The following is a 25,114-nucleotide window of genomic DNA, read 5'->3' as shown; positions in this document are numbered from 1 at the left end:
TAAGACTAGTTTTAGGTCTCGCCCTGATACTTCATGACTGAAACATTGGGATTTGTTTCATGATCTGTAAACGTTAATAAAACTAGGCAGGTAGCTATCTGTTTTAAGGGTAAGCTTACAAAACACATTCCACGTCTACTCATGAACGGTAAGCAGATTTTAAAAGAGAGAAACTGATATACCTGATCCCCTAGTACCCCAACCACCTGCTGCACGCTAAACTCTTTTTATCTCTTTTCAAAATAGCTTCACACTGCCTCAGGAACCATAGATTTTGATAAATCAGGTGACATGTACCAGAGGGTAAAAGTCAACTAGAGAGCAAAAAAATGGAGAGAGAAGATGAGGTTAACTACAGAAACACTGTATGTTATGTTACCCTTTCCATGGCAACTTTTTGTTCTATTTAAAAAGAAACATTAAAGTAAGTTGTTCATTTCAAATTTTGTTTGAAAGGGGATGTGTATTCCACAGAATTTGTGCATAATTTTACACACTCTGAATGTGGGAACAAAGGAAAATACAAGCCTGTGTAAAGATTGCATTCCATCGAGCCATCCCAAAAAAAACCTACAATTTCCCACTTCTTCAAATATGTCTTTTTAAAATTATACTGTATTTTCTTGCATAAAATGCACATTTTTGGAGGCAAAGAAAAGCAATCTTAATGGGGGAAATAAATAGCCCAGGGCCAGCTAATAATTCTTTCCCTGCGGAAAGGGTTCAGGTTTGGAATGTAGATGAAGACACAGCATATACATACTAAACTGCTGACTTAAAATATGACCAATTATGTGCCTTGTCGTGCTGAAATGACTCAGAGACAAGTGAGGTCCAAAGGGAGATGTTAAATTTTAGTTGTAAGAATTTAAATACAGCCCCCTTATAAAGACGCTTCTGGATAATCCCTGTATCTCCATCCCTACAGTCACCTATTCTCTCGATGGCCAACTGCCTTGGATGCATGTACCTGTGCCATGGGGATTAAGAGAGCTTGTCCTGACCTCTCCAATTTTGGAGGTGTCCAACCATGGAGGTTCAGAGTGAGCACTTTACGTAATTTGCAGCAAGGTGTTCCCCCTCCCTCCTGCTGTAGAATTTCAAACAGTTATATGTGATTAATCTGCTCTGTTTTAAACAAAAACATTTGATAATTCATGTTTTTGGTCTCATGTTTTATGTTCTTTCTCCTTACCTATTTGGACCCTTTCTTCCTTCATCCCAATTCTGAGCTGAACAGGAATCTCGTCGACACCAGGAATCAGATGATCAGAGATCAACGGGAGCAAATCCACAAGGAGGAAACGCGCCAGAGAAAAGAGAAACAAAAGACCCAGAGGGTGTTGAAAACACTCAAGAGTGCGATGAAGGCCATTACTCCGCGAAGTTCGATCGTTATCTTACCCAATCAGGTCAAGCTCCCAGACATTCAACCACTCAAATCCTTCAGTTCACAACACTTAGCTGGCACATCACTGAGCTCATGGCATCACATGGGAATGACAATCAGCAGTCGGTACTCGGTGCCAATCCTGAGCAGTATACAAATGCACCGCCCATTTAGCCATTCCAACAATGGCCCCTCTGTCTCCAGTGCCAGGTTGAGCTCTTCCGTCCAGGTGCACTCAGTCTCACAACCTGACTTGCTGCCTGAATCATGTGTACATTCTTTGTCGTTCCCAAGTCTGACCTCCAATCTGGATGTAGACCCTGTCACAAAGTCTAGGCCTGCTACTTCATTTCGCACAGTGCAAGCAGCAACTTCTGACCACAAATGAAGCCAGGTGAAGACTCAGACATGATGCAGTCAGTGAAATCTTTGTCTTTTCATGGGATTTTACTGGCCTGTATAAATTAATTTGAGTCAATCACCTCCCTGTTAATCATCTCCCGATAATTACGTCCTATCAGTTACCTCTGATCAATTATCCCATCACAATTATCTCCCAGCAGCCACTTCCTATCAGTTGCTTCCCCTTGGTCATTGCCTGCTAACCACCTCCTATATGACAATGGCAAATCAAGAAACATTAAAAAACAAATTCTTGCCAACTTTCCTCCCCTCTCCTCTTTTGAAGAGATGGGCTGGAATTCTTTGACCTTGCCTGCAGCTGGGATTCTCCGGTTCTGCACTGCTGTAAATTCCGATTTGGCTGAGAACCAAGTTGTCCGTTCTCACTGGCAGTGGTAGGGGGGCATACGGCATCAGTGAATTACGCCATGGTCGTTGCTATGGTAATGGTTCCACAGACACCATTTGTTCCTCAGAAAGTAACCATTATTTGTGTGTCAGTCTTTATAATGACTAAAGCATGATTTCCTCATCACCATTTTTATTTCCCTCTCCCTAGCCAAGGATATTGATACCACTGGGGTATAGACAAAATCAACACTACCCAGGAATTAACCCTGGCATAGTCATGGTGTGAATAGTTTCATAATCCACAGGGTAATTACCAGCTGATCAAGTTCTTTCCGATGTTTTTTCATGCATTCTTTTGTGACATGTATCTTACTTAATGTAATTAACCGAAGAACCAGAGGAGAAATGAGATTTTTTTCTTACACTAAGATATCATGGTCTGAGATGTACTTCCAGAAGAGGTGGTGGTAAAAGATTCAATAATAATATTAAAAAGAGAATTGCCTAAATATTTCAGGGGAAAAAAATTGCAAGGCTATGGGAGAAAGGAAGGGGAGGGGGACCAACTGGATGGCTCTACCAAAGAGGCAACATGGGGATGATGGACTGAATGGCGTCCTTCTGTGCTGTACTATGACTTTCATAGCTGTCTTGTGAGACTTGTTGTCATGCCTTGAAAAGTGAAATGGAAATTGTTGTGAAGATATCATTACATCGCTAAGCAAGTTCATCATTAAAATAAAAACCTGATACCCATTTAGTGTTAATTTGCATGGGAATGAATAGTGTGTCACTGCAACACAGAGACAGTCAACTTAACTTCAGCAGGTCTGGTAGCATCTATAAGGAGAGAAAAAAGAGCTGACATTTCGAATCCAGACGACCCTTTGAAAGTGGGAGATATTTATATGGGAGATATCTACCAATATCCATTACAAGTCCACTGACTCCCACAGCCATCTGGATTACAACTCTTCACACCCTACATCCTGTAAGGACTCCATCCCTTTCTCTCAGCTCTTTCACCTCATTTGTTCCGTTGATGCCACTTTCCAAAGTGGTTTCTAATATATGTTCCTTCTTCCTCACCTACAATTGTTGACAGGGCCCTCCACAGCATGAGGTCCATCTCCCGTACCATGACCCTCACCCTGATCCCTTCCTCCCAGAACAAGGATAGAATCCCCTTGTTCTCACATTTCACCCCATCAGCCTCCGCATGCAAAGCACAATCCTCCGGCATTTTCGCCAGCTCCAGCGTGATGCCACCACCAAACACATCTTCCCTTCACTCCCTCTGTCAGCATTCCGCAGAGACCATTCCCTCCGGGATAACCTAGTCCACACCTCCACTATACCCAACACCTCTCCCATCACCCATGGCACCTTCCCATGCAATCGCAGAAGGTGCAATACCTGCCCCTTTACCTCTTCCATGCTTACCATCCAAGGCCCAAAACACTCATTCCAGGTTAAGCAGCGTTTCATCTGCACCTCTTCAAATTTGGTCTATTGCATTCACTGCAATAGACCAAGAAATTCCTCCTCATCTGAGTCTTAAATTGGCATTCTTTTACTCTAAGACTAGGCTCTCTGGTCCTAGGCTCTCACATCCTCTCAGCACTTACCCTGTCAAACCCCTTCAGAATTCTATATGTTTCAATGAGATCACCACTCAAATTCCAATGAGTAGGATCCCAATTTTTTTAACCTTTCCTCAAAAGACAATTCCTCCATACCAGGGATCATCCTAGTGAACCTTCTCTGAACTGCCTCCAATGAAATATCTTTCCTTCAATAAGGGGACCAAAATTGCTCACAGTACTCCAAGGTACTGGTGGTCTCACCAGTACCTTGTACAGCGGCAGCAAGACTTCCCTACTCTTATACTCCAACTCCCCTCTCGCAACTTGCCTTTCTACCTTTTTTTGTCAATAACACAATATGGCCTAACAATACACAGCACAAAAAATAAATCTTGATGAATGGTTCTTGCAGATTCTTCATTCTTCAGTTCTTCATTATATCTGGCAATTTGTAAATTTTACTTGTTAATTTTCCCCTTTGATCGTCACACTATGGGCCCGATTGGCGCGAAATCACGGTAAAGTTGGACGTCGGGCCTAAAACGCGATCTGCACCCGACTCATGGCAGATCGTGTTTTTACCGAGCCCCGATCGGGGCGCGGGTCTGGCGCGCGCCCGAATCGGCTGGCGCGACGATTTAAATGCATTTGCATGCATTTAAATCGACTTAATGAAGCTTGCGCCCAACTTTACCTACGAATCCGACTTTACCAGGTTGCGGCGCATTTGGCGTCCGCGCATTAAGCGACCTGCTAAATAAAAGTCCGAATGGGACTCCAATTCAGCAGGGGAACCGCCGAAGCCAATCCCCCCCGACCATCCTTCACGGACCCTCACCGCGAACCACCCCGGCAGCCCCCCCCCCCCCGATTGGAACCCCCTAGGAAGCAGGCCCCGCCGGCAGACCCCCCCCCCCCCCCCGGGATCGGACCCCCCTGGGAGGCACACCCCTGACCTAGCTTGATCACTGGTCTCCCTCCACCATCCTTCCGATCTGCAGTCTGTCGACAGCCTCCCGCACGTTCCTGGCCTTGCTCTGCCTTTCCATGGGGGTGGGGGGGGGGTGGGGGGGAGATGGAGAAGGGAAGTGGCGTGTCTGCCCCTGGGGGGGGGGGGCTGCCAGTCTGCGGCCGATCCCTCCTCCCCACCGGAGGAGGGATCCCCCCCCCCCACCCCCGGGGCAGACACATCACTCCCCTTCTCCATCCCCCTCCCCCCCAGGGGCAGTCACGTCACTCCCTTCTCCATTGCCCCACCCCCTCCACCCCAGGGAGACACGTCACTCCCTTCTCCATTCCCCCCCCTCCCCCCCCCAGGGAAAGGCAAAGCAGCACAGACAGCAGAGAGGATGAAAGGAATTCCCTTTGGAGGATAATGTCCACGTTATAATCACAGGAACCAAAAACCTGACAGTCCAAAATCTGGGATAATATTTCAAAATGTATATCCCCCCATCCCTGTCCTGTAATATTATCCCAGATTTTGGACTGTCAGGTTTTTGGTTCCTGTGATTATAACGTGGACATTATCCTCCAAAGGGAATTCCTCTCTGCTGGCTGTGCTGCTTTGCCTTTCGCGCCCGGGCGCACTGCCTGCAGTCTGTTCCGAACTGCACATGTGCAGTTGGAGCTCCGGCCGCTCCAACAGCGCTAAGCCCCGTCCAATAGACCAGCGCCGAAAAAAGGCATATGGGCGCGCTGGAGCGCGGCTGCCGGGCGCGGATCCGTTTGACGACTGGACTCGGCACTTAGTCCCGATTTGGTAAAATCGGCCCCTATGTGCCATTTAGTCACCAAAGGCACTGAGAAAAAAAGGTGAGAAAACACACCATTATCACAAAGGTCGTGTTGTGTCCTAGTCGTATCGATGGAAAATAACAAGCATTTCACAGAAATACAAACATACTCCATCTCAGCTATTGATTTATCTTTGATAAATACGACTCGGACTGTCACTTCCACGCGGTATATTCTCAGGAGAAAGCCGCTGCTCTCCACCATGTGTTGTTTTTATTTTAAATAACAATTTCAATTATGAGAAGGTCATTTTGCAAACCACGCAGCTCAATTACGCCCCGTACTTTAAGAAGGATTCCAAGACACTGGAGTCCTTGTGGCTCAGCTGTTAAGTGCACCATCGCCCATTGCGAAACTGAGTCATGTAGATGGAAAGAACCACTGGTGCTAGGACGCAATAAGGGTGTTACCGAAGACTTCATTGCCGTAGTGAGAAATAACAACTAAAGTTCTTGCTCTTGATAGTTACCCAATAGTCCCATCTGGAAAGTTCAGGAGCATTCTCATTGGTGAAAACAGAATCTGGCTCAGCTCTAATGCCAATCAGAATGAAGCAGCCTCCAACATTCCTCCTCTAGACTCAGGTGAAGAATGGCCATTTGGCTGAGGTGCAGGTACTACTGAGCAACAATAGAACCACATCTCTCAATCTCTCTCTCTCTCCAAAGCCTCTCCACCATTTACAAGACACAAATCAGCAATGTGATAGAAGAGTCTTCACTGGCCTGGATAGGTGCAGCTGCAGCAACACTGAAAAAGCTTGATGTCATCCAGAAAAAAAGAATCTATTTGATCAGCAGCTGGTTCATCACCCTGAACATCCATTTCCTCCATGAATGGTGGACCATGGCTGCCTTTTGTACCAGGATGCACTGCAGCAACTCACCAAAACTTCATCAATAGAACTTCCAAACTTAGAAGGGCACGAACTGAAGGTGCATAGGAACACTCTCACCTTCATGTTCACCTCCAAATCACACATCATCCCTCACTTATACATATATTGTTGTTCTTTTATCATCATCGTGCTAAACTCCTGGAACTCTCTACCTAACAACATTATGGGAGCATCCACGCCAACAGATCAAGAAGTTCCACCATTTTCTCAAGGGCAACTAGGAATGGGCAATCAATGTTGGCTTTACCAGGGATGCCCATATCCTCAGAATGAGAAATAAATACATAAATCTATAAGAGAAAAGGAAAGAGAAATTGATGAGAGCTTACTTTTCATATATGTATTGACTGCAGTTACTCATTCTTTAAACCCCATGCACCTTTCTTAACTGGTGGCCAGGAAGTTGTGCAAGAGTAGGCCTAATGGTGAATCTTCCTTCAATACTTTTCTTCCCCTCTCAGGGGAATCTGGTCATGGCAAGATTGAGATAAGGAAACACGTGGATGAACAAAGGTGGTAGAACACTTTCCAGTGACTCTAAATTGCCATAGTTAGATGCTTAAACTGAGACATTCCATTCAAAATAGAAATAACATGATGAGTTTATAGTTCATCTTAATTTTTAATTCAAGCAGATATTCCATCAGCTATTTCATCATTGCACAGCTACTGGTTGGTAGAACTTCCTTGTTTTGCATTTAAACTTGTTTTAAACAGACCAAAGCAGTCTTTACATTTCAGGACCCCAGTTGTGTGAAGGAATTTGTAGCTGGTATTCAGCCATTTGGAGGCCAATTTGTACCAATATGCCACCTTCAAAACTGATTAACATTAGAAAATATAGAAAAGCCAACACTGGTTAATTAGAAAGTTTCAGTGGAGTTCCACAACGGAAATCGAAAAAAAGATGAGGGGAGAGAGAAAATGGAAAAAAAGAGATCTCATGTATAGGACAGCACCATTAACAATGTAGCACCATCTCACCACAGCAACAATAACAGCATGCATTTATAGGGCACCTTTAACATCATATAATATCTGCACTGAAATATCAGGCTACATTATATGTTCAATTATTGGAGGGAAACATGAACACACGATCTTTTGACTTGGATGCATGAGTCTATCAACTGAGACAAACTGACACAATAGGCATGTTGCATCAAAGGCTATGGAAGGGACTACCACATACACAAGTCTGAATAGAAAGTATTGTGATGAACCATAGATGGTTACCACTATGGGTACTTGTATATATGTTACTCTCGTTGCTGTTGGGGTTAGAGTTGTTGGGTGTTCCACCTGTTATTACTGTTTATGTGGTACACTCCGTTCGGCTCCGCCCAGGACTCCGCCTTCTTACAGGAGTATAAAGGTCACTGCTACTTCCTACTAGTCTTTAGTCTGGGAGAATATTGTTGAGTAGTGTGCTCCTATTTGTAGTGAATAAAAGCCTTTATTCCCAGGTACATTCTAGCCTCCCGTGTGAATCAATCGCGCATCAAGTATGTCATTCAGCAAGTTGCAAAGTAATGAATGAATATATGGCCAAGGTTATTGTAGGTCCTTACAGTCAGAAACAGAGGAATTTATAATGAGGAACAACAAAATGGCTGACCAACTAAATACATGCTTTAGTTCTGTCTTCACAAAGGAGGGTACAAATAAGATACCAGAAATGTTGGGGAACACGAGGTTTAGTGGGACGGAGGAACTGAAGGAAACCAGTATTAGGAGGGAGATGTGTTGGGGAAATTGATGGGATTGAAGGCCAGTAGATGCCCAGGGGCTGATAATCCACAGCCCAGCATGCTTATGGAAGTGGCCCTAGAAATAACGGATGCATTGGTAGTCATCTTCCAAGATTCTATAAACTCTAGAACAGTTCCCACAGATTGGAGTTAATGCAACCTCACTTTTAAGAAGGGAGGTAGAGAGAAAACAGTCCGCCTGATGTCGGTCGAGGGAAAATGCTCACATTCATTATCAAAGATTTAATAGCAGAGTACTTGGAAAACAGTGGCAGGATTAGGAAAGAATCAGGATCAGGCAGTAAAGAAGGCAAGTAGTATGTTGGCCTTCATAGCGAGAGGATTTGAATATAGGGATAGGGATCTTTTCCTGAAATTGTATAGGGCGTTGATGAGGTCACAACTGGAGTACTATGTGCAGTCCTTATCTGAGAAAGGATGTTCTTGCTATTGAGGGAGTACAGCAAAGATTTACCAGGCTGATTCCTGGGATGGTGGGACTGACTAAGAGGAGAGATTGAGTTGGTTAGGATTATGTTCGCTGGAGTTTAAAAGTATGAAGGGGGAGCTCATAGAAACCTATAAAATACTAACAGAACTAGATAGGGTAGATGCAGGAAGGATGTTCCTGATGGAGGGAGAGTCTAGAACCTGGCGTCCTAATCTAAGGATACAGGACCATTAAGGACTGAGATGAGGAGAAGTTTCTTCACACAGAGAGTGGTGAGTGAGCCTGTGTAATTCTCTACCATAGAAAGCAGTTCAGGCCAAAACATACAGTTTTAAGGAGTCAGATAAAGCTATATGGATCTTGATTGCGATCAAGTGATTTCATGATTCCTACACAGCCTTCTGTGGGGCGAAATGGATCAAAGCACATAAGGGGAAAGCAGGAACAAGATGATGAATGGGGGAGCAGGCTCAAAGGGCCAAATGGCCTACTCCTCCTCCTGTTTTCTATAGTAACATAGAAAAATGCTGCAAGAAGTATCAAAGCTAATAATAGGTATCATAACTAACGGTTTCCCTCGTGCGCTCTGCAGATGACTTGGACATGTTTTAGAAGGGTCTCGCTATATATGGTAGCAATATTCATATGCTGGATAGACTTGCATTTCATAGAGTTAACAGCTTTCCACAAGAATATGATTGATGAATGAAAGGAAAATACAGTAATCATTCCTCATCAATTATTAATATATGTTTTCCTGATAGGAAAGTCACATCAAATAATATCTGTTTGCCAGTGACGGTAGAAATTGAGAAACAAACAAATATGTCTCCAGCCACTGAGATAAGGTAACAATATAAATAACTGTGTCCATCATTGAAGAATTTCCATGCAGAAAGTGAAGGAGGTGGAAGGATGTTTCTGTTCCTTTTGATATTCGGGTTATTTAGTTCTGTGCTGTCATGGATTGTGAGTACTGCTTTTTATTTCTGCTTCATTATTATTAATAACAGTTTTAAACTTCCCAATCGCTTAGCGTAGCTGTAGTACTGAAATAGACCAGAAAGAATCTCCAGTTTGATCGAGAGACTATTCAAAATGACCTGGTCTAGAATTAGTCATTATAATTAGCAACTCACAAAGACAAAACATTCATTTTTGAACTATAGGGATCTTGATTTCATGATTCCTACACAGCCTTCTGTGGGTATCAGGTAAGATCATAAGACCTCGATGAGGTCATACATTGAAGTTGGGCACTGAGCTTCCATCAGTGCCATAAAGCGTTGGCACCCTGCTGATTGAAGAGTTCAGCTGATGATGGGGCGAGCAAATCAGAGGCCACCCATCACGGAGACAGTGTGAATGCCATGAAAACTTTCTTCCCCCCCAATGGGGCTAGGCGAGAAAACCTGCCATCTCCTGCCTGAAAACACAGTTTACCAAAAAAATGGGAAAATTCCACCCTGTAGGTTTTTACTGTACACTTTACTCAACCAATGTGGAATGCTTAATTTACAGTGTTAAATCTCATTTATACTTTCTCTGCCTAATTGTTTAACTCATCTAAATAGTTAGCAAATCATCAATTGCACCCCTTTCTCTATTGCTCCTCCAAGAATTGTGCATGTTTATGATGGGCTTTGACACTGAAGGAATTTAGAGATCAGAAAGAGCATGAGGTCAAGTACTGGTCTCAATACCACTCAGATTTCACCCTATATCTCAATAGGACTCAAATACCTTTTGTTATCGGAAGCTATGTTCTATTCTCGATTTTCATAGCTCTGTTTGATTAGAATTACAGCTTTCTGAAAGTCCTAACAAAACATATATTTTCGCTATCCTTCATCTAATTTACTTATAATGCCCTCAAAGAATCAAACAGATTTGTCAGTTGAGGTGTTGTCCTTCTAAATCTATGCTGACTGCTTCTGTTGAATAATTACCATACAATGCCCCTCCCCCCCAGCCTTCTCCGCAGCAAAGTTTGCATAATTTGCATTGATGATAATATGAGGCAAAATGAACATATAGTTGCATGTTGATTAGTCACTTGGATAAATAGGAACTGTGATTCCTTGCATCCAAATCTACGTTGCGTAACTGGTTTGCAATAACTTCTCCATGAAAATAACTAGTGCCTCACAAATTGGTTGCCTAGAGTTTTTCAGTACCCAAGAATATCTGCCATCTGCTCCAAAGTGTTTGATAGTTTTAAGTCCCTTTAGCTGATCACGTCTTTCTGCTTCACTAATTTCCACATCCTGTGGGATAATTTGTGTGCGATCTAAGAGTGAATGGCAGAACAGGCTTGCGTACTGAACACATACTGCTATTCCATCACTATCAATGGGTTAGTAGAATTTCCTATGTGACACTATGGTGGAAGCACTATTAGCACAAGGGCTGCACTTGTTCAAAGAGAAAATCTGACCAGGGCAACTAGGAATGGACAAGTCTAGTCAGTGTCACACAATCCTCCTCTAAAAACCTCTCCACCATCATCCAGTTGGGTGGTACTGGAATCCCCTGGTTCCATACACACCTATCTAATTGTAGCCAGAAAATCTAATGCAATGGTTTCTCTTCCTATTTTGGTACCTTGATCCTCTGGTGTGCCCCAATAACCCTTGGCCCCTTCCTATTTCTTATCCCGCCCACTGTGAGACTGTAAATTCTCATATTAAATCAACAGTCCTTTCGTTAGTCCATTAAAATTTCCATCCGGCCCATGGTAATTCCCACGATGGGTGGGACCAAAAGATTTAGGCCTATCACACGCTGAAGACATCAACTCCATCTCACCACAACCTCAGTCAACCACTCCAGAATCTCTAAATTGTCAGGCTGCTTGTTTGACATCCAGTACAGGATGAGAAGAAATTTCCTCTAACTACATATTGAAAAGATAACATTATCATCTCTGGACAACACTACAATCTCTGTTTCCGAGCTCTGACTCTATTTTGCTCCATGGAAATCGTCTGGGGCTGAAACAGACTGTTTACAATCTTGGTGTCATATCTAAACCTAAGGTAAGTTTGCGAAAATTCATCTGCACCATCATTAAGCCTGCTTGTTCCCACATCAATAGCATTGCTCAGCTCTGTCCTGCCTCAGCATATCTGCTGCTGAAGCCCTCATTGTGCCATTGTCTGCTCTAAACCTGATTATTCCAACACACTCCTGGCAGGCTCCCATGTTATTCCCTCCATGAAGGTAACTTATCCAAAACTCTGCCTATATCCTAAATCACACCAAGCTCTGCTCAATCACCATGCTGGCCTTGTTGACCTACAATCACAACTGGTCAAGGAACATCTCAATTTTAAAATCCTCACCTTTGTTTTCAAATACCTCCATTGTGTCCTCCTTCTTATCTCTGTTTTCTGACCTCTTGAGCATCCCCAATTTTAATTGCTCCATCATTGATGGCCAGTCTTCTCTTTCTCAATAATTTCACCATTGCTTGTATCCTTCTCCAAGTTATATCATATCTATTTTTCTGTGGAGTTCCAGCTGCTAGTTTCATGCTCGACTAAGAGACTAAAGACTAACAAATCTTTTGGCACAAATTGTACATTTTGTATCCTGAAGTAAGCAAGGGAGAATAATTAGTGGGACACTGGTTGTACATATGTAATGTTGCAAGGGGTCGGGTGATGATTTAGGTGGGGTTTAGAGACACAAAATAGGGAACCAGAAGACCAAGTCAAATCAATAAACAATTTATCAATTAACACATGTTGAAGGCATGTACCCAAGCCCATGGACGTATAAACAAAAAAAGGCTCAAGTTACTGAGGCAGGTTCTCTTACAATCCATTGTCAGGTTCCAAAGTGGGTTGATAGTCTCGTTCTGGTCATAATCCACAAAGCAAGTAATCTATAAATCAAGTAATCCAACCCCCATCTCACTTTCACCCGAGCATTTCTACCCCTTTACTATTGCTCAGTGAGCTACTTATATATTCTATCTAAGGGTTCGCAGCTGAACCTCATCTCCAAGATTGACTTGGAAGCTTTTCTGGGTTGAAGGTTGCCAGTTCATTCTGGGAGTTCTGGTGGCCATCTTGCGTGAGGCCTGGCTGTACTTGGCAGCCATGTTGTGTGAGGGATGGATGCAATCTAGAAAGTGGAGCTAGTATCAGAAATACCACCCCTCCAGCACCCAGCCCCTTGTGACATTACAGAATGAATAACATTTAGAAAATAAAAGCCCATGAAAAGTATTGCATTTGACTCCATGGTATTTCATACACCTAAACTACTGTTTCTTTCCAGATGAATTTACCCACTTTCTTCCTTATCTGCAACCTGATTCCTTCCCTGGCCTTTGTCGTCATTTTGTGTGAATGGAACTTTAATTATACACTACACTTAAATATTCTGCACAACTGGCAGACGTAGAGCATGAAAATTGCAAAGGACATTTGTACCTCGCTAGCTAATCTTGCACTAATCTAGCTCTGACAGTTCCCTTCTTTTTAACCTATGAATTCTTCAGCCCATTCAGCAAGGCAATGTTACTGGAGAGATTGATGGAAATGGACAGTGCGTGTGTAAAGTGTTCCTGCCTGATACAACATTCCCAGTTGATAAAGTCTGGATTTGCAACAGACCTACCAAAACCTCTCTCAGAAAGTGGAAACTGAAACTTCAAAGGTGAAGTAAAGAATCCGGGCTTATTGTGTATTAATCTGCTTCATGTTTTCTTAATTTATTGGAGCTAATTAGCATTGCTTGTTAATGTTAACATAATGTTTTCACAAGTGTATTTATACTTCTGTGTCTCTTCCAGCAGCTCCAAGTGATTTTGATTACATCAGGTCATGGTGATATAAAAAAAACTCAGATGGCTCCAAAGAAAACAAGGCTAAATATCCCACAGGCTCAGATGTTTGGCCACGTTAGTGGACAAATTAAACTAGGGCTAGTAGTTTGATTACCAATTTGTGCAATAGTGCCCATTGATTGATCTCTATCGATTCAGTATTTGGGCCCAGAATTCCTGGGTTTTTTAATTCATATGTGGGACATGGGCGTCGCTGGCTGGCCAACAATTATTGCCCATCCCTAGTTGCCCCTGACCTGAGTGGCTTGCTAGGCCATTTCAGAGGACAGTTGAGAGTCAACCACATTGCTGTGGTTTGGGAGTCACATGTAGGCCAGACCAGGTAAGGGCGGCAGATTTCCTTCCCTAAAGGACATTAGTGAACCAGATGGGTTTTTCCGACAATCGGCAATGGTTTCATGGTCATCAGTAGATTCTTAATTCCAGATATTTTTTATTGAATTCAAATTCCACGATCTGCTGTGGTGGGATTCGAACTCAGGTCCCCAGAACATTAGCTGAATTTCTGGATTAATCTTCTAGCAATAATACCACTAGGCCATCACCTCCCCAGGTTGACTTTTGTCAGGAGTGCAATGGAGGAGTTTGAAATTGACCAATATCCAATCCCAAGTTCACACTCCAGTTTCTGCTCAGCTCTCATTGTAAGAGTTTTAACAACACCAGGTTAAAGTCCAACAGGTTTATTTGGTAGCAAATACCATTAGCTTTCGGAGCGCTGCTCCTTCATCAGATGGAGTGCAAATGTGCTCTCAAACAGGGCACAGACACACTATAAAGTTACAGAATACCGATTAGAATGCGAATCCCTACAACCAACCAGATTTTAAAGATACAGACAATGTGGGTGGAGGGAGCATTAAGCACAGGTTAAAGAGATGTGTATTGTCTCCAGACAGGATAGCCCGCAAGTCCAGGAGGCAAGCTGTGGGGTTACTGATAATGTGACATAAATCCAACATCCTGGTTTAGGCCGTCCTCATGTGTGCAGAACTTGGCTATCAGTTTCTGCTCAGCGACTCTGCGCTGTCGTGTGTCATGAAGGCCGCCTTGGAGAACGCTTACCTGAAGATCCAAGGCTGAATGCCCGTGACTGCTGAAGTGCTCCCCCACAGGAATGGGTGGGGGAGCACTTCAGCAGTCACAGGCATTCAGCCTCTGATCTTCGGGTAAGCGTTCTCCAAGGCGGCCTTCATGACACACGACAGCGCAGAGTCGCTGAGCAGAAACTGATAGCCAAGTTCTGCACACATGAGGACGGCCTAAACCGGGATGTTGGATTTATGTCACATTATCAGTAACCCCCACAGCTTGCCTCCTGGACTTGCAGGCTATCCTGTCTGGAGACAATACGCATCTCTTTAACCTGTGCTTAATGCTCCCTCCACCCACATTGTCTGTATCTTTAAAATCTGGTTGGTTGTAGGGATTCGCATTCTAATCAGTATTCTGTAACTTTATAGTGTGTCTGTGCCCTGTTTGAGAGCACATTTCCACTCCATCTGATGAAGGAGCAGCGCTCCGAAAGCTAATGGTATTTGCTACCAAATAAACCTGTTGGACTTTAACCTGGTGTTGTTAAAACTCTTACTGTGTTCACCCCAGTCCAACGCCGGCATCTCCACATCATAGCTCTCATTGAGGCAGAACTGCTATCCTCTCCCAACATAGCGCATGCTGACAGAAGAGATGGGGTCAGAAAGAGGGAATTCATTTGTCAGGAATTTCTTGGCCTGATGCTCAGCATGCCACCAAGCAGTGGATAAGAGGATTGGTGGATCCTCAGTGGAGCTGAGGATCCAGATCCAAAGCACCAAACCAGAAAAAATAGCAGCTCCATTTTTTATACTGACCCTTGTGTAAAGAGGACTATCCATTTTCCACCCTGAATTAGAGCTTAGAGCTCAAAACCTACCCTCCACTTTCACCAACTAACATTGATTTGTAGTTTGTGTATTTTGCTTAGACAAAGCAAACACTGAGGGGAAAGGATTAGTTATATCAAAATTAAAGTCTTTACATATTGATTCTTTCTTGACTGAATGAGATTCTTAATATCTGAATATCTTGAACTCTAATAGCTTGAAGTGTACGAGAGTGTGCTTATTCATTATGGAGACAAACTGATAAATCTGACTCAGCGGCTTGAAGCAATGGAGAACAGTGAAGACACATTCACCAAACTTGACTTTGAGCTTCTGCGTGTGGAACTGAAAGAGATGGAACGCCTCATCACCGAGCTGATGCAGTCAGTTCAGGGAGATAGTCATGTGTTCGAAACACTGTTTGTGGAGGTAATTATGTGATACTGTTGAGATACAAGTTAACACGGCAATGTCTGTACTTTCTCTTTATCAAGTATAGAAGGTGGCAGTGTGACCTCATGGAACTCTGGGGCCACAACAACAAGTAAGATATGGCGTAGGATCATACACAAATCTTTAAAGGTGGCAAGTCAAGTTGAAAAATCATGCTCAAAGATCATAGGACTTGATGTTGGGTTCTGCTGGGCTGGGGCAGAGACAGAAGCGTGGGGTGATGAAAATACCAGCACTGTCTGGCATGCCAGTTCCCCAGTGTCAACCCACCCCACTTGAAGCAGGGTGAGGGGATAGCAGGGGTATCCACATGCATACACATAGCTCACTCAGCTCCTAACGAGCTTACTAAGGACAAATAAAGGATATTGATTGAAATTTTCCAGTCAGGTTCCTGCAGGAGGTGGGGGCAGATCTAACTGCCTGGAGACAGCTTCTTAGCACAGATCAGGAAGCTAGTGCTCCAGGCAGGCGTAAAGGCCCTCCCCACTTACCTGGGTGCTACACAGCCTTTTTTTTAAGTTTAAATTTTATAAAGTTTGGAGAGAGGGTACCTTCATTTTGAAACTCCATCTCGCTTACTTACCTGCCATCACAGCCTGCTGCTCCTCTTAAGCTGACTGGCCTTCCAGTTGTGAAGGACAACCTGTTATTCTTAATTGGACAGTGAGCCATCCCTCTGACCATTAATTAGCCACCCTGGGGAAAATCACAACGAGTGACTGTTTCCCACACATTGCACACTCTGACCCACATTTCAGCCTGACGACAGGGTTTAGAAGCCAGCAGGGAAAATCCTGCCCATTGAAGCGTACAATACAGAAGGAGGGGAATTTAGTCTCACTGCTCAGTCGTTCCCTGCCATAATCCTGTAATTTGGTTCTCTTCGAATATATGTCCTTTTAAAACTTTCTATGGAATTTGATTTGACCACAGTTTCAGATGTTGCAATCCAGGTCATAACAACCTGTGTCATAAGACATGACGTTAAAACATTTCTCCTCATTTCCTCACTAGCTTTGATCTTTGGGTCCTCACTGTCCACGGGGGTGGTGCCAGAGGACTGGAGAATGGCGAATGTTGTTCCTCTGTTTAAGAAAGGGAATAGAAATGACCCTGGTAATTATAGGCCGGTTAGTCTTACTTCGGTGGTCGGTAAGTTGATGGAAAAGGTCCTTAGGGATAGGATTTACGACCATTTAGAAAGATCCAGATTAATCCGGGATAGTCAGCACGGATTTGTGAAGGGCAAGTCTTGCCTCACAAATTTGATAGAATTTTTTGAGGAGGTAACTAAGTGTGTAGATGAAGGTAGTGCAGTTGATGTCATATACATGGATTTTAGTAAGGCGTTTGATAAAGTCCCCTATGGTCGGCTTATGAAGAAAGTAAGGATGTGTGGGATAGAGGGAAGTTTGGCCGATTGGATAGGTAACTGGCTATCTAACAGAAGACAGAGGGTGGTGGTGGATGGAAAATTTTCGGACTGGAAACCGGTTACCAGCGGAGTGCCACAGGGATCAGTGCTTGGTCCTCTGCTATTTGTAATTTTTATAAATGACTTGGAGGAGGGGGCTGAAGGGTGGATCAGTAAATTGGCTGATGACACCAAGATTGGTGGAGTAGTGGATGAGGTGGAGGGCTGGTGTAGGCTGCAAAGAGATATAAATAGGATGCAGAGCTGGGCTGAAAAATGGCAAATGGAGTTTAACCCTGACAAATGCGAGGTGATTCATTTTGGTAGGACAAATTTAAATGTGGATTACAGGGTCAAAGGTAGGGTTCTGAAGAATGTGGAGGAACAGAGAGATCTTGGGGTTCATATCCATAGATCTCTGAAGGTTGCCACTCAAGTGGATAGAGCCGTGAAGAAGGCCTATAGTGTGTTGGCGTTCATTAACAGGGGTTTGAGTTTAAGAGCCGTGGGGTTATGCTGCAACTGTACAGGACCTTGGTGAGACCGCATTTGTAATATTGTGTGCAGTTCTGGTCACCCCACTACAAGAAGGATGTGGAGACACTGGAAAGAGTGCAAAGGAGATTTACCAGGATGCTGCCTGGTTTGGAGGGTAGGTCTTATGAGGAAAGGTTGAGGGAACTTGGGCTTTTCTCTTTGGAGCGGAGGAGGTTGAGAGGAGACTTGATAGAGGTTTATAAGATGATGAGGGGGATAGATAGAGTGAACGTTCAAAGACTATTTCCTCGGGTGAATGGAGCGGTAACTAGGGGGCATAACTATAGGGTTCATGGTGGGAGATATAGGAAGGATGTCCGAGGTAGGTTTTTTACTCAGAGAGTGGTTGGGGTGTGGAATGGACTGCCTGCAGGGATAGTGGAGTCAGAAACTTTAGGAACATTTAAGAAGCTATTGGATAGGCACATGGAGTACTTCGGGATGATAGGGAGGAAATAGCTTGATCTGGGTTTCAGACAAAGCTCGGCACAACATCATGGGCCGAAGGGCCTGTTCTGTGCTGTCCTGTTCTATGTTCTATGTTCTAGTACTTATACCAATTATTTTAAATCTATGACCTCTACTTAGCGACCAAGTCCCAATGAAATAGTTCCTCCTTACTTTTTCTATCAAGACTCCTCATAATTTCAATACTCCTATCAGTTTTTCTCTTAACCCTTCCAGCTCGAAGGGGAAAAGTCCAGTTTCTCCAGTATCACCAGATAACTGAACTCCCTAATCCCTGGTATTACACTGATAAAACTCCTCTGCACCTTCTCCAAGACCTTGACATCTTCCTAAATTATGCCCAGAATTCTACAGAATACATCAACTGGCGCTTAACCAGAGGCTCATGTCGGTTTAGCATAATTTCCTTCATTATGTGAATATGCAGTCCCCCGTCCCTCTGTTCATTGTGAATATGCAGCCCCAGGTCCCTCTGTTCATTGTCAATATGCAGCCCCAGGTCCCTCTGTTCAATGTGAATATGCAGCCTCCGGTCCCTCTGTTCAATGTGAATATGCAGCCCCAGGTCCCTCTGTTCAATGTGAATATGCAGCCCCAGGTCCCTCTGTTCATTGTCAATATGCAGCCTCCGGTCCCTCTGTTCAATGTGAATATGCAGCCCCAGGTCCCTCTGTTCATTGTCAATATGCAGCCTCCGGTCCCTCTGTTCATTGTGAATATGCAGCCTCAGGTCCCTCTGTTCATTGTCAATATGCAGCCCCCTGTCCCTCTGTTCATTGTGAATATGTAGCCCCAGGTCCCTCTGTTCATTGTCAATATGCAGCCTCCGGTCCCTCTGTTCATTGTGAATATGCAGCCTCAGGTCCCTCTGTTCATTGTCAATATGCAGTCCCAGGTCCCTCTGTTCATTGTCAATATGCAGCCCCAGGTCCCTCTGTTCATTGTCAATATGCAGCCTCCGGTCCCTCTGTTCATTGTCAATATGCAGCCTCCGGTCCCTCTGTTCAATGTGAATATGCAGCCCCAGGTCCCTCTGTTCAATGTGAATATGCAGCCCCAGGTCCCTCTGTTCATTGTCAATATGCAGCCTCCGGTCCCGGGGTTCATTGTCAATGTGCAGCCTCCGGTCCCTCTGTTCATTGTGAATATGCAGCCCCAGGTCCCTCTGTTCATTGTCAATATGCAGCCCCAGGTCCCTCTGTTCATTGTCAATATGCAGCCCCAGGTCCCTCTGTTCATTGTCAATATGCAGCCCCAGGTCCCTCTGTTCATTGTCAATATGCAGCCCCAGGTCCCTCTGTTCATTGTCAATATGCAGCCCCAGGTCCCTCTGTTCATTGTGAATATGCAGCCCCAGGTCCCTCTGTTCATTGTCAATATGCAGCCCCAGGTCCCTCTGTTCATTGTGAATATGCAGCCCCAGGTCCCTCTGTTCATTGTCAATATGCAGCCTCCGGTCCCTCTGTTCAATGTGAATATACAGCCCCCGGTCCCTCTGTTCATTGTCAATATGCAGCCTCAGGTCCCTCTGTTCATTGTCAATATGCAGCCCCAGGTCCCTCTGTTCATTGTCAATATGCAGCCTCAGGTCCCTCTGTTCATTGTCAATATGCAGCCCCCAGTCCCTCTGTTCATTGTGAATATGCAGCCCCAGGTGCCTCTGTTCATTGTGAATATGCAGCCCCTGGTCCCTCTGTTCATTGTGAATATACAGCCCCAGGTCCCTCTGTTCAATGACCTATGGGGCTCCCCACTGCATATCCTCCTCTAATGAAACAAACATTCATTCACCACTACTTTCTGAGGATACACTGAGGAGAATTTAGTGTGGCCAATTCACCTAACATGCACATCTTTGGACTGTGAGAGGAAACAGGAGCACCCAGAGGAAACCCACTCAAGCACGAGGAGAACATGCAAACTCCACACAGACTGTGACCCGAGCGGGGAATTGAATCCAGGTCCCTGGCGCTGTGAGGCAGCAGTGCTCACCCAAGCTGCCCAAGCTAGTTCACCATTGATCCCGTGTGATTTAACCTTTTGCACCAACCTGCCATGAGGGACCTTGTCAAATGCTTTACTAAAGTCCACGTAGACAACATCTACAGCGCTTCCCTTGTCAATCATTTTTGTCACCTCCTCAAAAAACTCAATCAAATTAGTGAGACATGACCTGCCTCGAACAAAACCATGCTGTCTATCACTAATAAAACCATTCAGTTCCAAATGTATATAAATCCTATCCCTAAGAATCTTCTCCAACAATTTCACTATCACTGATGTCAAGCTCACTGGCCTATAATTACCCGAGCTATCCTTGCAACCCTTCTTAAATGATGGGACAACATTGGCTATTCTCCAATCCTCTGGAACCTCACCTGTAGCCAACGAGAAAACAAAGATTTCTGTTAGAGGCCCAGCAATTTCCTCTCTTGACTCCCTCAGTAATCTGGGATAGATGCCATCTGGCCCTGGGATTTGTCTACCTTAATGCTTTTTAATACACCTAACACTTCCTCCCTCATAATGATGACTTGCTCTAGAGAGTTTACATACCCCTCCGAGACAGCATTAATCAACGTGTCCCTCTCCTTTGTGAATACCGATGCAAAATACTCATTAAGGATCTCACCCACTCCTTTGGTTCTACACATAATTTCCCTCCTTTGTCCTTGAGTAGACCAACTCTTTCTCTAGCTACCCTCTTGTTCCTAATATATGTATAAAATGCCTTGGGATTCTCCTTAATCTTGCCTGCCAACGACATTTTGTGACCCTTTTTGCCCTCCCAACTCCCTGTTTGAGTTCTTTTCTACTTTCTCTGTACTCTTCAAGTGCTTCTTCTGTTTTTAGTTGCCTGGACCTCATGTATGCATCCTTTTTTGTTTTGACTAGACTCGCAATTTCCCTGGTTATCCAGTTCCCCAATCCTGCCTTTCCTGTCCATCCTTTCATAGGCACATGCCTTTTCTGCACTCTGATCAACTGCTCCTTAAAAGACTCCTACATGCCAGATGTGGATTTACCTGCAAACAGCCTCTCCCAAACTACAGCCTCCAAATCCTGCCTAATCCAGTTGTAGTTAGCCTTTCCCCAATTTAGTACCTTAACCCTAGGACAACACTTGCCCTTTTCCATGAGTATCCAAAAATTTACGGAATTGTGGTCACTGTTTGCCACATGTTTTCCCACTGCAACTTTGATGACCTGGCTGGGCTCATTCCCTAGTATCAGGTCTAGTATAGCCCCCTCTCTAGTTGGACTATCCACATATTGTTCTAAAAACCTTCCTGGGCACACCTAACAAATTCCTCACCATCCGGACACCAAGCCCTAAAGGATTTCTAATCAATATGAGGAAAATTAAAGTCTCCCACTGCAACAACCTTATTATTTCTACATCTGTCCAGAATCTGCTTATATATCCATTCTTCAACATCCTGTGGGCTGTTGGAAGGCCTGTCGTACACCCTTATCATAGTGACTGCCCCTTTCCTGTTTCTGGGCTTTACCCACAGTGTCTCATTACATAATTCTTTCAAAGTATCCTCCCTCTGCACAGCTGTAATATGTTCCCTCACCAGTATTGCAACTCCCCCACCTCTTTTGCTTTCCCTTCTGCCTCGCCTAAAACACCTGTATCCTGAGAACTTTTAGCCGCCAGTTGTGTCCCTCTTTTAACCAAGTCTCCGTTACCACAACCGCATCCAAGTTACGCGCATGAGTCAAGGCTCTAAGTTCATCTGTCTTAACTCATAATTGTATAGACTTCCATTATGTCACCCTTCAGTCTTCAATTTTCCAGAGAAAAGAGTCTGTTCTTAACATGGACATGAAGAACATTACTAACTCAAATGTACCTTTAGATTCGAAACATGACTGCCATTGTTAACCAGCTGGAACACTACGATAAGAACAATGTGCTCCTTATGCGGCGTGAAATTCAGGAACTGCAGCAGCGTTTGGAGGAATGTCAGAAACTTCACAATGGATCCCAGGGTGGCGATTTCGGTAATGACATCTTACATAGAATTTACAGTACAGAAACAGGCCATTCATCCCAACTGGTTTATTTGGTGTTTATTTTCTACATTTATCCCTACCTCCATACTCCTTTTATAATAAACACTTTCATGGGGAATGGAATGATATCAGTTTCAGCAACCCAATATTAATCATTACTCGTGAATAAATATACAAGCTACACATAAAATGGTGCTGCTCTTGTGTCAAGATTAGGCACATCGTACTGCCACACAGTATGAGATTAATGCTCTCTTGCTGTGGGGTCTGGTTTTCAGTCAATCCCAGGCAGAAGGTTTGGAATCCAACAAATTTAGGAAGGGAAGATTGAGCAAGGGAAGGAGTTCGACAGTTAACAGGTTCTGGGAAAAGTTAACCTTCAGTTTGAATTCTGTTTCAACAGGGGGAACAGTAATGGTGCAGTTATATTACTGGACTGGCAATCCAGAAACGTGGACTAATGCTCTTCAAATCCCACCATGACACCCAGAAATTTAGATTTAGTTAAAAATCTATTAAAAAAGCTAGCATGATGAAACTATTAGACCATCATAAAAATACATCTGATGTACTAACATCCTTTATGGAAGGAAATCTACTTTCCTCACAAAGTCTGATCTATATAGACTCCAGATCATAGCAATGTGGTTGATTATTAATTGCCTTCTGAAATAGCCTAACAAATTATTGAGTTATTAAGGATGGGCAACAAATGCTGGCCTTGCCAGTTACATCCAGATTCCATGAATAAATGAGAAAACCACGATTAAAATATAACAGCAGGTTGGAGAGTAGAGGAAGATTTAATCAGACTTCAACTTGATTTTGTATCCTACCTTTTGCTCTTTCCTCATACCAGGATCTTGTGAACACGGAGGAATTGCAAACTTGAGCAAACGATTTGTCGTGCAGAAAAATTATTACGGGTCCAGCTACCCACATGGTGCATGGGGGAAAGACCCATATCCAGTCCCTGGCAGGAAGAACATGTTTTGGGTGACTTCACAGGATTCATTTCCAACAATGTATCAGTTTCGACTTTACTCAGACTACACACATCTAATTCTCCAAGAGCATTTTCAAACGTCTTCATTCAGTACTTATGGTTATGGATCAGGCGTTGTGATGTTTAAAAATTATTTTTACTATAACTACTATAACGATAACAGATATATCACAAGAGCAAATGCATCATCACCAAGCCAGTATCAATCAATTCTGTTAGAGGATGCAGTCACTGGAAATAGATTCTCATACAGCTCTTCTGACTACCAAAATCTTGACTTTTCTGTTGATGAAAATGGCCTGTGGGTGATTTATGCCACTGAAAAAAGCAAGGGAAAAATTGTAGTGAGTAAAATCAATGAAGAATCCTTCATTGTGCAGGCCACTTGGGAGACCAATCAGTTCAAAAGGGCAGCCAGCAATGCCTTCATGCTCTGTGGAGTTCTCTATGTGACACGGGCATTGACAATTCAAACGGAAGAGATATTTTACACCTTTGATACAAAGACAGGAAAGGAGAGTTTTATCAGCATCCCTTTTGAAAAGAAGCATGAAAATGTCATAAGTCTCCACTACAATCCTTCAGATCACAAACTGTACATGTTCAATGGTGGCTACATGATCTTCTATAACATTGAGTTCAAACCAAAAGAGCCATAGTGGCAAATTTAAGCTAATTCATTTCAACTAGACATGTCCACAAGAGCCCTGATACATTATTGCCCCCCCCCCCCCCCGCCCCTTCAATACGAATACGATATGGACAATCCGCACTTCAAATCCTTTTCCTTTAAGGCTAAATGTCCCATCTTTTCAAATTTTACCTTTCTTCTTCTTAGGCAGTCCCTCAGGATTTAAAGTTTATTTATTAGTGTCACAAGTAGGCTTACATTAACACTACATTGCAGTTACTGTGAAAATGCCCAAGTCGCCACACTCTGGCACCTGTTTGGGTACACTGAGGGAGAATTCAGCATGGCCAATGCACCTAACCAGCATGTCTTTCGGACTATGGGGGGAAACCGGAGCACCCGAAGGAAACCCACGTAGACACGGGGAGAACATACAGATTCCACACTGACAGAGACCCAAGCCAGGAATTGAACCCGGGTCCCTGGTGCTATGAGGCAGCAGTGCTAACCGCTGCACCACCATGCAAGGATAGCTTGTTTCCACTCTGGTTCAACAGATTCTCAAATGGCTGTTAAATAGAAACATTGAAAATAAGAACAGGAGTGGGCCATTTGGCCGTTCAAGCATGCTCCGCCATTCATTATGACCATGGCTGATCATCTAACTCAGTAACCTGTACCCTAACTTGTCCTGTCAGAATTTCATAGGTTTCCCTCTCATTCTTCTAAGCTCCAGCGAATATAATCCTAACTGACTCAATCTCTCATCATGTCAGTTCCGCCATCCCAGGAATCAATCTGGTAAACTTCCATTGCCTTTCTCCATGGCAAGAACATCCTTCCTCAGATAAGGAGACCAAAACTGCACACAGTATTCCAAGTCTAACCAACGCACTGTATAACTGCAGCAAGACATTCCTGCTCCTGTACTTGAATCCTCTGGCTATTAAGGCGAACATACCATCTGCCTTATATATTGTCTGCTGCACTTGCATGCTTACATTCAGTGACTGGTGTACAAGGGTACCTGAAGTCTCTTCGCACATGTTCCCTCTCTCAATCTATAGCCATTCAGATAACAATTTGCCCTCCTGTTTTTTGCATTTGCCCACTCACTCAACTTGTCCAAATCACACTGAAGCATCTCTGCATCCTCCTCACAGATCACCCTCCCATCCATCACTTGTGCCATCTGCAAATTTGAAGATACTGCATTTAATTCCCTCATCT

At 43.8% G+C, this 25,114-nt stretch overlaps 2 protein-coding genes across 2 annotated transcripts in view; both read left to right on the top strand.

Annotated features, from left to right (window-relative positions):
• Positions 1–2,892, top strand: part of lrrc74a (leucine rich repeat containing 74A) — a 31,877-nt gene extending 28,985 nt beyond the window's left edge. Inside the window, exon 12 of the mRNA XM_078233139.1 lies at positions 1,241–2,892. Within this exon, the coding sequence (XP_078089265.1) occupies positions 1,241–1,778 (538 nt within the window). The 3' untranslated portion in view covers positions 1,779–2,892. The remainder of the gene's footprint in view (positions 1–1,240) is intronic.
• On the top strand, positions 2,221–23,912 carry LOC144506778 (olfactomedin-4-like). The gene is given in 7 exon segments (XM_078233137.1): positions 2,221–2,235; positions 13,137–13,233; positions 13,236–13,294; positions 13,431–13,538; positions 15,566–15,778; positions 22,091–22,235; positions 23,107–23,912. Coding segments are annotated over 7 exon segments (1,443 nt in total).
• Positions 23,913–25,114: the final 1,202 nt, after the last annotated feature.

The sequence above is a fragment of the Mustelus asterias genome, chromosome 18 (assembly GCF_964213995.1).
Source record: "Mustelus asterias chromosome 18, sMusAst1.hap1.1, whole genome shotgun sequence".
In the NCBI taxonomy this organism is placed as follows: domain Eukaryota; kingdom Metazoa; phylum Chordata; class Chondrichthyes; order Carcharhiniformes; family Triakidae; genus Mustelus; species Mustelus asterias.
The sequence above is the reverse complement of the archived record's forward strand: the minus strand, read 5'-3'. Positions and strand labels throughout refer to the sequence as shown.